The following is a 15,666-nucleotide window of genomic DNA, read 5'->3' on the forward strand; positions in this document are numbered from 1 at the left end:
TGTCTTTGAAAGCCCACCTCCTTGTGATAAAGCTTAAGCTTACCTTGAAACCAAAACTAGCGTTCTTCGGCTATCTACGAAATTGTGGAATATAATTCTCCGCACTAAAATCAATTTATTGACGGTGCTTAGAATCCATCGATCACCAGTGATTGATGGCCTATGGGGGCGGTCAGGGCAGGGTTGAACCAGTGGCTCTTAAATGGGGCTTCGCGGTAGCTTTGGGGCCCGCAAAAAAAATTCTAGCGAGTCGCGAAGCCCTGCCTCATCAGTCAAGCGCGAAGATAAAAGTTGTATTTTTCTTCAGATTGAGAAGAAACATTCGAATTTTGGAGTGAGTCTTCTCGTGCGCAAGCCAGTGAGGAGAAGTATACCTTACACGCGCCCTTAGTTATATACATTTACTAAACCATTATCACAATTAACCTATGCCTTTCCTTTTCCCTCACCACGAACGGGGTCCTCCGTCATTTCCGCCAATCCACAAGGCAGTCCGGGAAGCATCAATTGTTGAGAACCACTGATTTAAACGTTTTGAAGCGATATTGCGAAGCGAAGCATATCAACATGTCGCGGTCGATAAGGTGGCTTATTGCTTTAGTTCGCCAGTCAGGGAACACCGACTGCGATCAGCTCCGACGCGATGTGGCACAATATAGTGACGCAAATTTCGTCATTTACACGTTACCCTTTGGCGTCAAACGAGGGTTCCCCTTCCGGCGGCATCGCGCGTTTGGATTCGGTATCGCCGAATTTCCAGAACAAAACTTGACAATAAAGAACTCGATCTGCATTCTCAATCCACGATGTCTGAAAAAATTGAGATGGACTTCAACATCGATTGCCCCCCTCTCTTAAATATAAAAATATGTAATAAAATGTCTACTTAAAGAAAATTTATTAGTAAATTTCCGTTGATTAGTCATCTATTACTTGCATGCAGTCTTGAACCTGATGTACGCCTAGCTGTACATCTCACTCGCACAGGCTTTCAGGTGTAGCTTTCGTATGTGTAGCTTTCATGGCTTTTCTTTAAAATTGTATTAGAGAAAAAAAGAACACCCTGTATAAAGTATAACGTGTTAAACCAAATATTAACAAAAAAAAAGGCGCCTGATAAATAAGCCGCATCTTTCCGGCTCTATCATGGCAAAATCAACGCAATTTAAAAGATTTCAAGTGTTTCTTTGCTGCGAGGTTGCAAAAACGAATTATTGTTAGGGCTGGGCGTCGATTAAAATTTTGTAACCGGATTAATCACCACCCTATAATCAATTCATCAATCCATTAATCATTTTCATACATACCCATGCCTAATAGTTCTTAAAAAGTCAAAATTACATGTTTGCTTTTATTGAATTTTGGATAAACGGCAGAATATACAATTTAAGATTCTAAATCAACATTGATCAGTAGGTGAGAACAATCAAAAGAAGTCCCCTCACACATTATTACCTCAGCCTCAAAAGCTAAGAAGTATATTGATATTCTCCGACAATACCGAACTCCTTTGATTGTTCACGATAGCCTCTGCCGCGCTAAACCGACACTCGAATAGCGTTGAACTGGCTGGCACACGTATAACCTTCTCTACGCGTTTGGAGTTACAAATCTCGCCCCTAGAGTTTACTTCTAACTTTCACCTAAACTTTGCCTTCATAAAGGTGTATTTTTCCACGCATACATGGTGAAAGCGTTATATATTAACTTTTTTTATTTGATTGTTAATATCTAACCAATTACCCGGCTAAAAAATTAATCGGGATTAAAGCATTATTTTAATAATCGTCAGAAACGGAGGTAGAGCTGTGACGAGAGGGCGCAGAGTCCTTAGAGTGCTGAGCTCTGATTGGAGAAATTAGTGGATAGACGCAAAGGCTTTGCCTTTGTCTGTACCCACAGTATCTCATCATCAGAAAGAACAAGAGGGTCGTCTGCTCCTCGGGCAGTGCTTCGCGTTCGAACGTGTTCGAGCAGTGAGTAGAGACAAAGGCAGTTTTTCTACGTTTAAGCACTGTGCTTTCATTCAAAGGTCCGCAAAAAAAAAAAAAAAGGTGAATTAGACGTTTGTGTTTCGACAGCATAATGTTGGTCCGTCTTTAAGATGTAGAGACACTGCTCATGCTGTAGTTGAGTAATTTAGCCAGTGCAGTGCGGCTACTAGCTTGCCGCCTTTAACGTGCACCACGAACACTACCGCACGGCGGTACGATGCACAGCGCTCTAACATATCCGCGAACTCTCATCTCCTCAGGCTCAGTTTCTCACCGTTTAGCGTTTCAGCGAGAGTGTCTCCTTCCGTCGGACACCACAGCCTCAACCCTTGTATTTTTCCCTTCTTCATTTTTTCAGAAGCATGTGTTTTAATCTTCCCCTCGCCTGCTGCACATCGCCCACCATATGTGCGAGCGCGCCCGCAGCCTTCAGACGGCATTTCAGAATCCCTTCGAACGCGTCCGTTGTTGTCACAGTTTGTTTAATATCGCATTCATAACCGGATTCCTATATTGATGAATGGTCATGTAATACTCGTGCTTTGCAGGAGTACGCTACAGAAATATGATTTGCAGGATCTAGGAGTCAGCATTGTAGCACGTTCTCTGTTCGAAATAAAAAAGAAAATTTGCTGCACAAAAAAAAAAAAAAAAAAAACGCTCATATGTACTGAGATACTGCATTGACAAAAAAGAGACTAAAAAGGCAAGCGCCGTTGAATCCCCGAGAATTTAGGAAAATAGTTGAAATGTTGGGTGTTTTATTGAGTTGGCTTTATATAGCACCCCAATGAAGATGTAGGAGTTGAAAGTAAACGCAAGATGGTGCGGCTAGACAGAGCGTCTGTGCCCTGCAAAGTAAGTAGGGGTAAAAGCAAAATAAAAAAAAAAATTCACCAACAACAAAAACAAGTTTTTTTTTTTTTTTTTGTAAGCAGCGTAAACAAGAATATTTGCTGTAAAACCGCCACGGCATTCCGAAACAATACGCCGAAAGTGAGAGGGAATAATAAACGAAATGTGTAAAATCTACTCCATAAACCAACAAACAAACAAACATTCAGTTTTTACCCTATTAGCCCCGAGAACTTGGGGTGGCGCCCTCTCACGGCCAGTCGAAGTGACGTCACGCCAAGGAGCGAATTTTCCCCGGCTCGGCTTGTGTACGTCGTACGCGGCAGGCTGCTTCGGTATTCGGTGCGGTAGATCCTTTCTCGTCTATTTATTCGACGATGGTTTTGTTTTTCTTTGTGGTTTCGCGAGGCGGTCGACTTTTGTGGAAATTTCGAGCAGGAATCGGGTCCGGATTTGTTCCGTGCTGCCTCATGGACGACGGACACACCAGAGATCGAGTTACGGGTAAGCAAGCTCGTTCTTAGTTCCCAGCTCTCCGCTGCGCGCGGAACGCGCCCACCGACTGAAAATACTTGGCGTAGGAACGGTGTAGTGTTCGTGGTCTGAGCGACCTCGGTAACCGGTGCGTTAATAATTTTCCTTTGCAGTTGCACTGCCGGTGAGCAGAATTAATCGGTATGTGGACAAGGCCTGCGAGACAAGTCGGTGCCTCATCGAGGCCGAAGATGTGTACTACGCTGGCCACGTCGTTGAGTGCGCCGTTGAAACGGCCCACGGCGACCGCTACACATTCCTGGCGTTTGTTTTACAAACATCCGCAATCTCTGGCGCCCCGCACGAGGTGAAAGTCGCCGTCTGCAGGTCGGAGGCTGACCAAGCCAGCCGCACGTGCAAGGCAGGGTATGTTTCGGGCCGGGCCGATCTTCTCTGCCACGAGCCGAACCACACGCTCGATTTTTACAGTGATCTGAAGTAACATAACTTTGTTTCCATAAAAAGAGCCTGTGAAATCCTTCATATATCGTGTTCCTTTAATTTTCGTGAATTTCGCGATCTCAAAACTTCGCAAAACTTAAAATCTCAGAAGTATTATTTCTGTCTACTAGAGGCCAGAACACTGTCAAAATTTAGTGTCCGACCCCTGTACCCTTCTCGCCAGAACTTGTGGCTAAGGAATTGAATGTTTTAACGGGATCTGAATAAGCATCGGATTTCGCTAGTCTTGCCTGCTTGTCGTATCGACACATATTCTTTGTTCCAAATATTAAATTTAAGGCAACTAATTTCGAAGAGCTAGCTCTTTCGCGCAAGGGTGCTTAATTTAGTTGAGCGGCTAACACATCTGGATTATTTATGCTAGTATTTCATAAACAACTGCTTTTACGTTTATGCGCCCAAACATAAGTGCCATGTTTACATCATGCTAATTGCGGCAGGGGACTCGCCTAGCTTACCTCATTAGTGGCTGTGGTGAAATATTTTTAAAATATACTCTTTGCATCTCTCAAAGCCGTCTGTTTTGTTGGGTCTTCTCTTATTGCAGAAACTACAAGTGCAAGCACATTGTGGCTGTTTTACTTCACATCAACGCTGCAAGAACGTTCGAACAGCTATCGCCAACCGACCAGCCTCAGAAGTGGGGCAAAGTGCAAAAGGAGCGCGTCATGGAGAAATATGAGCCAAGAATGATGGTTGACCTACCTTGCGCAAAGAAAGTAAGCTAATCAAGACAAACTAAAAACCCTGATGCCGGGGAAACAATAGACAACATTGAGGGTTTCCCTCTATGTTGTGTCGTGCTTCATATTCAACCACCACCAACTTGTTTCCGCCTTAGCTCTCTGTTCATATGTTTACAAGTCTTGACCGAAACATAGTGACGACATCAACACAGAATTTTTGCCAGCAATCTGTCAACTTGCAAGCCGTTGGCTCTCTTGCTCAACAGTCGTATCGCATTGGATAAATGACAGCTTGACATGAATGGCAACAGTAATGTTTTCGGTGAGACAGTTTTTGGTAACCAAAAGAGCAGCAACTTGTGTCGCCTAGGTCTGTGGCCGTACAAATTATGGGGCAACGAGAAAACAGATAGCTTTATCTGCGTATGAAGAGCGATCTTAAGAAATAACGGACAGAAAAATATTTATGGTGATATTTCTAAGCGTTAAAGGAGCCCTCTGGAGCTTTCTGCGATCGTCTGTTTATGTTGTTATATTGCATAGTAGGTGCAAGTTAACATGTATACAAAGTTTTAGATTACATAACCGTTTATTAAGCAGATGGCAGAAGAAATATATAGGGAATTTTCTCTTGGAAGACAATTCCCCATTCCCTGCCCATCGGTAAAACCTGACCAATGGAAATGCTGCATCTCGCGGTGAATGCGAACATTATTATTGCGACACTTTTTAAGCTCGTTGTAAATTAGAGTTTGAGAAAAACGTAAACTGATTGCGGTGCGGGAAACAGTCCGCAATTATCGCTCCAAAACCAGCGAACTGTTTTCTCCCCGCAAGCTTGTTTCTAGGGGGTGATGCGTCGGCGCGTCGGCTCGTCTGCCACCCGAGGCGTCTGCAGGCGTGCATTTGCGGGACACGTGTTCCTTCTTCCCGTGGATCCCGACTCCGAAGCCAGCTTTGCGATCCTTTCACATCAACGAGTCAAACATTTCCTTGTCATCTGTGGAATGCGACTGCATATTGCAGTAGCAGCGCGACGGTGCGACGAACGACGGCTGCCGAGCACAAAATCCGGAGAGATTCCTCCGCGGGTGCGTGGTCAGCCGCGTTATTGACGCACAGTGACGCGGGAATCCTTCGCTTGCTATTGGCTGACGCATAAAGAGATGCCCCTCCCGTTTTCCGGGGTCATCTCAGAAAGGGGGGCGTGCCGGGGACTTTGATGGCAATTTTAATAGGGAAATCCACCGCGCATGGCCGTAATCTTATGATTTTTAGGATCCTTAGGGCCTGTAGATTGAGTTACCGCCATAAATAGACCATCGCAGAACGCTCCGGAAGGCCCGTTTAAGCACTACTGGAAGCCATATTGTCAGGCACATAGCCAGGGTTTTGTTTTGGACAAGGGGAGGGGGCACCTATGACAAAATGTCATATGGGAGACGTGATAGAAGGCCCCAGCAAAGCTGGGGACAGCAGGGGGGGGGGGGGGGAAGGTTGCGTGGCACCCCTTTTCTTCTCCCCGCCCCCTTCCTCGGGCAACGTGAATACATATCATAGTAGATTTTGCCCTTTGCACTTTGTAGAAGTTGATTTTCAGCAGTGCCACAGAACACACAAGACAACATAAATATAAAAAATGGTAGACTGTTCGCTGCACTGTCAGCACCGCTCGACAAGGTGCTCTCTGTGTCAGAGGGCAAGTTGGCAAAAATTGTTGCCGGGCGGCAGTGACATGTTTTCGGAGCGTTGCTGCAATGTGGTAGGGTCCCTGAAATTATGTTTCCCTGTGTTGATGGGCCAAGTTCTCCGACTGTTTCTTCAATATGACAGGTCCTTAAGATGTCACTATTTCATGTTGGCTATCGCATTTATGTAACAGTTCTGGTCCAGAAAGAATGCTTAAGTATCGCCTCCTCTATGCTGAATGTCTATACACAAACTCATCTCTGTTATGTCGCGGCGCGGTGGTGGCGCACCGGTCGCATTTCCAGTATGGGGTTGTGGGCAGAAGCCCCCATGCCAGATGCGTATATCTGCATTGTTTTGAAAGGAACCAGACAAAAACATGCCTTCTTGTCAAAACGCTACGACTGGGGCCGTACCAAAAGTGTTGAGAAGGATTTGAAGGTCAGTTTTCACGTGCTCGGTTCGTCCGAGAATCTGTATATATGCCGTGAAAAGGGAAAAGCATACGCCGTCGGACAACGATTGCTTGGGCGGGAAGCACTTTGAGTTGAATTCACGAATACTTGTGGTCATCAGATTTATTTGTTTTGTTCCAACATGAACGCCAGAAAACCGTCAAGTTATGCGAACCACCTACGGACTACGTTCAGTGCGCCTTCAAGTTCAGACGTCCCCCTGATTGATCGAACTGCCGTCTGCTCTTTCAAACGTTTCTGCTTGTCGTCTGCTCTCTTAGATGACGCTGGCCCGTAGAACAAATGTTGGCTCTGTACTTGCAATAAGAAGTAAGTGCAGGCCTGAAAAGACTTAAATTTGAAGGTTGGTAAGCAGGCTCGATGTAAACAGTAAATACAAAAAGATGTTGATCATTGTTACCAGTGGCCATCACCGACTTGTTATCCCTAATTCACTTGGTTCGGTTCTGCTTGCGAATTTCAGTATCGACGTCGGCTATCTCGGCTACGGTTCACGCTTTTGCAGCCTGAGTGGCGTCGCGACTGAAAATTGCGAGCGAAATCGCATCATGCGAATCAGGCTTTAGCATACATACTGCGGCGTCCACGCGGAATGAAGCGCCAAATGTCACATTATTCACGCAAAGTTTTGCGGTGTAACGAGCCTCGGTAATTTTGCTGACGCCCTTCAAGTAGCCAGACATCGCCAGGAAGACGTGGAATCACCATTTCGAACGCGAAAAAGGCAGGGGGACTCATACCGACGCCGACAACATTGCATTTCAACGGTTTGTTTATGGGCGACGGCGAGCTTCTTGCCCACACCCCCATCGCGGATGCGCAGCGCCGGTGGCGTCCGCTAGGGGCGCTCCGGTTTGTTTGTAAACACGAGTTGGTGTATTGGATCGCTCGTCTCGCATTGTTTAGAAATGAACCCATGCAGACACGCTGGGTGTCTGCATGGCAAGTACCTGCATCTTGATCCCTGACATCCATTTGTGCTTTTTTTCCCAGGTAAAGGCCAAAGAGACTCCTCAACTCCAGGGGCACGTCCTCGAAAGGCTTCTGAAGGATGTAGGACATCGGTCAGCTGCGAAAATGCATTTTGAAGCTGCAGTCGAAGCAGGTACGCGCACACAGTTAAATTAATTAGAGCCGAGCATGTGTGTGAGACTTCAGTCTCGCATGAAAAGAATGCGTTAGACAAGTAGTGGGACGCTCGATAACCATGCTACGTATTTACAATATTGTTGTGTCTGGAGCAGTTTTCTGAGGCATCATTCACAATTTGCGCACTCTAACTAGCCTAAAACTGTAAGCACAAGGATAGTAGCACATGCTCAGCAACAGTCGGTAAACGTGTTGACTGATAACCATCACGGTGCAGGATAGGAACATGGCATACCTATGCAATAACAGTTCATGTATTATGTAAAAGCTTCTGGTGTGCTAACAGGTAAATAATGATGGCGCATGATGCGTCTTGCCAGGTCGGTAGGCTAACAAATTTTATTTTATAGTACACAGGCATATTTGTCGGTAAAGTGTTTGGCGATTATCTTACTTTTCCTAACGATTTCTCTTTATAGGCCCTGGTTGCCTATATTCCACAAATAAATAAATATATAGATGTGCCGCTGAGCAGGTCAGTAGGCAGGCTATCTTTAAAATAAAAAGTGTGGGTAATGTAGATATATCATGTTACGCCCACTAAACTGTCTCCAAACAGTGATGTTTATGCAAGTAAGGTTGTGTGGCAATGCCACGCTTGAAGGGCAAAGTGGAAACATGAATGATGATGCTGGCCATAGTTTTGTGACAATTAATCAAGACTGGTGTTGCTGATTTCTTTAGGGCAGCCTACACGCGTTTGCGAGCAGGGCCTCTGAGTACCAGCGTCTTGTTAGCTGGGGTGTGCATGGGGCATGCCATATTCTGATTACGATGCCTCACTAAGGCTATGGTGATTGGATCATGGCATGCTTTGAAGCGCACCCCAGCCAAGAAGATGGCAGCACCCAGAGGCTGTACTCGGAAACGTGTATTACTTCCGGTGTGTTTGATAGCTAAACATCAAACATGAGTGATCGTAAAGTACACAAGAAAGGTAAAAAGCAGACATTGCTAAAAGCTGTTGTTGATTTCACACTGACTGGCTGTCCAGCAGTCGTTGCTGTAAACTATGCAGGTTGAACTGGGTGCCGTGCGACAGTAAAATATGCTGATAAGGTGGACTCTAGCTTTTTGTATATTCGGTATAGATGTAAGACCAGAGAACCACCGCAAATGCTAGTGCATAGCTTCTCAAGCTGGATTACTAGGTATACAGGCGTCGACCGGTGTGCTCTCTGGGGTTTCCCGAGCTCCAAAACTTTCCGCAAAAGCAGTGGAAACACTGTTGTCACTGTTTAATCCTTGAGAAGCCTTGCTGCTTGGGTAGCAAACAATCTACAGCTTATGTGGAGGGCAAGTTTGTCTGCTTCTTGCGCAGGGGGTAGCGGTGACGTCAGAACGCCGAGCCCCGATTGGCAGATCGCGACCCCCTATCTGAGCGTCGTATGCTCCTTTGCAGCATCGTCTGGTCCTTTGCAACGTCGTCTGCGTCTGTCTTACCTTTCCTGCGACTTTCGGAAGTGCAGGTCTTTACGACCAAGCTCGACTTCACCTTTTAGAGAGAGCAGACGAAATAACTCGAGCGGTACGTTGTTTTCGTCTAACAATTATACTTCATTTCAGCTTAGGTCCGAGTGCGGCCGATGTTATGAGCCGAAGGGCTAATCAAACAGCGAAAGAGGCACAACGTCATGGCATGATCTCTGCAGTTGATAGGATCAGCTGGTATTCGCCGTCTTTCTGTGCGTGCTTCTCCGCCGGCTAGTCCTATCAAGCGCAGAGAGCACGCCATAACACTGCAATTTTTGCGCCTTTTGATTGGCCCTTCAGCTCATAACATCGGCCACGCTCGAACCTAAGCTGAAACGAAGTATAACAGACGCGCATCGAGGAGAGAAGTCAAAGGACTCACTGGCGAGGTGTCCCGAGGCGCCGAGGTTTAGAACCGAGAGTGAGGGTGGCTAGAGTCCGCAAGTTCCCGCCCAAATACTTTTTCCCTCCTTTCGTGTGCGGCAAGACTCCTCACTCTTTAACGGCATCGGCGGGTTGGCGCAGTTAACATTCTCTGCTAGTCAAAGCGATGGCTGCTTCACCTTTCCTGCGTCTGTCGGAGATTCACCACTTTTTCACCGGCGAGAACACGGCCTTCAAAAAAAAAAAAAGAAAGTGTTTGTCCTTTGTCCCTCTTGCTCCCCTTCTCTTAGGATTATTTACGTCCTTCTTGTTCAGCTCGCTTGCACCTTTGCATTTAATTGCACTATAACAATAATTACTTCTTGGTGTCAACGAGTCTACGACATGACTTCCGCAATACGTTCGACGCCGCTCGAGTAGCTCCATCGATCTTGCTCGGATTCTATTTCACAGATTAGCACAGGTTTTCTAACTTTTGCCACGTGGGTTAACACCACACATACATACCCCAATATGCTACCCGACAACAGCCTTTTAGTCGAGCGAGGAAGTTGTGACAACAAGCAGCGATCGAGCACTTTTGGGCTATGATGTGCTCACAGTACCGATTGCACAGCCGTATTTGTTTATTTACAGTAACTACATCAGCTGTCATCTGTCTTCAGCTGATTATCTTTCAACAACTCATTAAACGCGAGGTACCATTCACGAAACTCGTGCAACTAAACGTTTTAACATAGCAATGAACATGGTGTTTACTTCTTACCTGAGCGAGCGACCTACCGCGGCATGCTGCTCTTGGGGCATTGCAGCCATTGCTGTGGAAGGTCCGTCTTGGACAGTCCATTTAGAGCCGCGTAAAGTGCGGTAGCCTCCATGTGGCTTCACTTTGCGGCCCCGCGAGGGCACTCACAGTGACTCTGTAAAATGTCACCTAGATCGGAGAGCGCCATCTTTACCGCGTAGCTACAATTCTTAAACGACGCCTCGACATTCGCAACGAGAGTGAAATCCTTCACCTCAAAAGAAAGGACGTATCCTTTAAGGTATTTTCTTTCGCCTTTCTTGAAGGCCGCTTTCTCGCCGGTGAAAAAGCGGTGAATCTCTGACAGTCGTAGGAAAGGTAAAGCAGCCATCGCTTTGACTAGCAGACGGCGTTAACTGCGCCAACCCGCCGACGCCGTTAAAGAGTGAGGAGTCTCGCTGCACACGAAAGGAGGGGAAAAGTATTTGGGAGGGAACTTGTGGACACTAACCACCCTCAGTCTCGGTTCTTAGCAAACAAACCTTGGTGCCTCGGGACACCTCGCCAGTGAGTCCTTTGACTTCTCTCCTTGATGTGCTTCTGCTAGTTGTTGGACAAAAACAACGCACCGCTTGAGTTACTTCGTCTGCCCTCTCTGAAAGGCGAAGTCGAGCTCGCTCGTAAAGACCAGGACTTCCGAAAGTCACAGGAAAGGTAAGACAGACGCAGACAACGTTGCAAAGTAACAGACGAAGCTCAGATAGGGGGTCGCAATCAGCCAATCAGGGCTCGGCGTTCTGACATCACCGCTACCCCCTGCGCAAGAAGCACAAACTGAGGTAGACAGACAAGATGACAACAAGCTCGCAGTGCAGTGCAGTAGAATGATGTTTGGTGACAGAAATGAAGTTATGAAAGCTGGATGTCGGGCGACAGCGTGCTACCTGATAATTGCTGTTGCCGCGATGAGACAGGAATGCTAAAATCATGTCTCACCTATGTTTGCGAACAAAGTTATAATAATAATAATAAAGTTAAGGAGTTGCTTTAATGGTGAGGCACAACCTTTAGTAGATTGGCGGTTGTCTCTTCGAGGTTTATATGTCTTTCTGATCTTATTTCATGCTCTGCACTTAGTGAACCATTGTTAACTCATATGCTTAGCCACAAGCAGGCTCCAATCATTTGCAATATTCCGGTCGGCTCACTTAGCTTGGCAACATTATGACTGGAGCAGAGAAGAAACTTTATTTTCTAAGGTTTGCTATGTGTGAAAGTGTTTGTTTTTTCGATTACTACCATTCACAAAATGCATGTATATGGTTGGGTTGCACACATTTCAGTTTTGACAAGCATGCATTTTGGTTTGGGTACAGTGAGTAATTTGGGATATGTTTCATATATAATAATACTGTATTACATTGCAGCCGTGGAAGCTACCATGGACTTCGACACCACCTCAGAGCCTGGACCGAGGGATTTAACCCTGATGGGCTCTTTGGATGAATTGAGCAAACTTGCTGGGAGCAGCGGCAAACGGCTGCAACTACAGGACGTCCTCCAGCACCTACACGAGAGCAAGAGTGCCAAGGACGTCAAAGAAATTCAGTTCTCGACACGGGAGCAACAGAAATCGAATCTCTGGATGCGCCACAGGGTGGGCATGATCACCGCATCCATTGCGTACAGTGTGTATACGAGGGTGAAAACGCTCAGAACAAGGATGGGCCCTCATGACGTGAGGCCCCTATTGAAGAAGATTATGCGTCAAACAAATGTCCGAACGCCCTCAATGCGTCATGGCAGTGAAACGGAAGGCACTGCGAAAGAGTGCTTCAAAACAAAGTATGCAGGGCATGGGAATTTAGTGGTGAGAGAGTGTGGCCAGCATGTTATGGAGGGACGACCATACATTGGTGCCAGCCCAGATGGTCTAGTGGAGTTCATTTGCTGCCCAAAGCGCATCCTCGAGGTTAAATGCCTTGAAATCATGAACAAATTCCTACAGGAAAATATGGAAAAAACCAAAGACAATGTTTCTGGCGAGAATCTGAAGCGCATGACGACCTGTTTCTGCCAGGTGCAAATGCAGATGGGTCTCGCAGGAGTCAAACACGGTGACTTGTTTGTCTACGTTAGCGAGCACGACAATGTCTGCATCAAAGTAGAATTTGATGAAGACTACTTTCAGGATGTAGTTGAAAGAGCTTCATCTTTCTTTGAAAAGTATGTGCTCCCACGTATGTTGTCTGTTTAGACTGAATCAAGTTTGTCCTGTCTTTACAATTGATGTGCTTAAAGGAATTCTGGATTAAAATTGGGACATCATAAAGCAAGGCAGGTGCAGTAGGCGGGATGGTACAATCCCCATAACATCGCTCATACAGCGATATCTCCAATGGATGGCCATATTTTTGAAAAAGAAGGAAGCGACAAAATGAGGCAGACGAGGCCAGTCACATCCCAATTCTCATACCCTCTCTTCGCTTTGTCCCCTCAAGGCAGCAAACCAAAATGGGGAGGAGAGAAGGAAGGCTGGTTTCTCTCTTTCTCAATCTTTCCCGGAGAATAGCTACGCCACATTTTCTACTCAATCGCGCCCCTTTTTGTTCAAAAATACGACCATCCGTTCGAGATATCGCTGAATGAGTGATGTTTTGGGGTTCGTAGTGTCCTGTTGAACTCTTCTGCGGCCTTATTTTGTGGAATTCACATTTCGGTTCAGCATCCCTTTGAAGGGGTCATGCAGCATTTTTTTTAAATCTTGCCAAATACAAATAACTTCACAGGCGTACCTACAGAACACTCATTTGCTTCATTATTCTCTGTTCAGAAACCTAGGGACTTGTAAACTTATCTTTATCATTCTGATATAGCCAAGAAGCTTAGAATTTTTCATGCGTGTATTGTGGATGTAGTACGACTCTGTACTTGGTCATAGATTGTGGGCTTATCAGAATGATCAAGACATATTTATAATTTGCACAATAGAGACTTGTTTCAACAGTTGCGGTCTTGGCTACCTCTATCAGAGCTTACTGGCGCAGGTTTCCTCAAATCAGGCTTACATATGGCATGTTGGAAGATTGTAATCAGTGAGTGCCCGACGACTCCATAATGTAGATTTGAATGCAAGGCATCAAGACATTGAGCTTTTTCTTTTACACAACCCATGTGAGGAGGATACTTGGGTCACGCCAGTGCCAGTACGCTTGTTGGAAAAGTTCAAATGTAAAATTGTTTCACGACCCCTTTAAAATTGTACTGACATACGCATAGTAATGTAAAAGTTTGGATTTGAAGGGCCTCTCCATAGCAACTGGTCACATTAAAAAAAATCATGAGCAGGCATAATCATACTCTTTATTACAAGAAAATGCACGAAAGAGATGTGGGACTGGAAACACGTTTGTCTATTATTTGCAACAGTATTTACTGTTTGAAATTTATGCTTGAGCACTACTTAAAGATAGATGTTCTGTGTGGTAGTCATTTTGATGCATTTGTACTCTGTTTATTAATTCCCCTGTTATTTGATTGTGTCATTAAAAAGATTAACCATTTTTGTAATGGACTACCATACTCTTTCATCTCAGTCTACATAAAAAGAAACATGGTCAAAATAAGCCTACATGCTGAATGCTTAAGCCAGACAGGCACTCACACTAGCCGCATTTCTACTTGAAGAGGAATTTATCCTCGCTAAACAGAGGCTTCGAAAGGTTTACCATGCCAGACATCACTGTGAAGATCTTGTCTATGTATGGCACAAGATCTAGATCAACCGATTTCTCAGAGTGCGGTAGATCTTCATCCTCTGAATTGCTCTCTCTACATGAACACGTGCACAGGCTATAGACTGATGGGACCTGGCTTCTTCTGTCGTCAGCTGTTTCTCCATAAGGAAGGGAGGCCTGATCATTCGCACATTTTTTTCCCTGCACAGCTCACTGATCAGGAACCCTTTGTCCACCATCACACTGTCGACATGTGGAGTACACCTGTCCAGCAGCCGGGACTGCTTTGTGATGAAGGTGTCCGAGGCTTTTCCACCATATGCTGGGCTTACGTAACTGATTAGCCCTCCTGGTGTTTCACTTACTAGGACCTTTGCCGTGTACGTTCGTTTATAATGGCTGTATGTGAGCAACCTTGACATAAGGTCTTTTGGCCTCTCGATTTCTAACTCTGTGCAGTCCAGCACCATTCTCGTGTCCTTGTACTCCCAGAAGTAGGTTGTTAGGCAGCTAACCACGGAGTCTTTTTCCGGCCAGAAGACAGCATGCTCGAAAATGCTTGCGAGTATCACAATAGACTCTTTAAAGATGTTCGACACTGTTGTTCGGTGCACACCGAAGAGCACTCCTAACAGCGAAAACGTAATGTCGTGATACAACTTCATAAAAGTAAAGAGCACGGCGTCATCGTCACTTATGCAGAAGCTGCGGGATGACTGGAGTGTGCGGGCTTCTGTGTAGAGCTCTGTTATATTATAAAACAACTCGAATGAGCACACTCCTGTCAGTACCAGCAGCCCATTTTCGCCTGTTATTTTAGATATCGCTATCAGCTGTTCTCGCTTGAATGGGTTGCTCATGGTATCGACTTCAACACCCGTGTTCCGTTGAAACTTCTCCAGCTCTGCGGTGAGTTCTGCAAATAAAAGCGAAGTGGTATAAAAAGGAAACAATTCAGTTGTTTCAAATGAAGCATTGATATAATTCCTACCTTCAACATTTGTGATGTGTTCGCCGGGGCTCCCACTGGGAACTGAGAAGGCACTGGCACTTGCCGCAGTTGAGTGTACAACCAATGTTTCGGGAGTGGGCGAAGGGGCAGGTAGCGTCCGAATCACTGATACATGAAATGAAATGGGGACTGCATTTGCAGATGCATTACTCAATTACTGGCACAAACAGTCAAATGAAATAACGCATATCATTTAACATTTTTGTAGTATCCATGGTTTCTAAACAGGAATGCAGTATCAGAATTACTATTACTTCAGTAACGCACTACTTTATTTCCTATGAATAAACAATCGCCAGTAATTTTTGCGAATGGCGAATGCCCTCTGCTTGTTTTCCTAGTAGTGTTTCACTTGACTGATTGTAGGAACGGTGCGAAATACACATGGAAACACCAGACTGGCCCCACTTGCCAACCTATTAATTTTTTTTGTCCTGTTCACACAATGGTTTATACCAACTGGCCGAGCT

The 15,666-nt window shown here is 45.5% G+C and overlaps 1 protein-coding gene and 1 pseudogene across 1 annotated transcript; one reads left to right on the forward strand and one right to left on the reverse strand.

The window, feature by feature from the left end:
* The first annotated feature begins 3,319 nt into the window (after positions 1-3,319).
* Positions 3,320-12,806, forward strand: LOC115326830. The gene is made up of 5 exons (XM_029987762.2): positions 3,320-3,353; positions 3,497-3,749; positions 4,393-4,564; positions 7,690-7,801; positions 11,875-12,806. The coding sequence occupies exons 1-5, from the start codon at positions 3,320-3,322 to the stop codon at positions 12,702-12,704; spliced, it is 1,401 nt and encodes a 466-aa protein (XP_029843622.2). The 3' UTR covers positions 12,705-12,806.
* Positions 12,807-14,124: 1,318 nt separating this feature from the next.
* Positions 14,125-15,044, reverse strand: LOC115326822 (annotated as a pseudogene).
* Between the last annotated feature and the right edge of the window lie 622 nt (positions 15,045-15,666).

This window comes from Ixodes scapularis, unplaced genomic scaffold (assembly GCF_016920785.2).
Source record: "Ixodes scapularis isolate PalLabHiFi unplaced genomic scaffold, ASM1692078v2 PGA_scaffold5__190_contigs__length_132052651, whole genome shotgun sequence".
In the NCBI taxonomy this organism is placed as follows: domain Eukaryota; kingdom Metazoa; phylum Arthropoda; class Arachnida; order Ixodida; family Ixodidae; genus Ixodes; species Ixodes scapularis.

Excerpts from the sequence above, each read along its gene's own strand:
- LOC115326830 (XM_029987762.2), top strand. The coding sequence starts at position 3,320 with ATGGACGACGGACACACCAGAGATCGAGTTACGG. Across the intron at positions 3,354-3,496 it reads CACCAGAGATCGAGTTACGG|TTGCACTGCCGGTGAGCAGA; the intron begins GTAAGCAAGCTC and ends TTTCCTTTGCAG. Across the intron at positions 4,565-7,689 it reads ACCTACCTTGCGCAAAGAAA|GTAAAGGCCAAAGAGACTCC; the intron begins GTAAGCTAATCA and ends TTTTTTTCCCAG.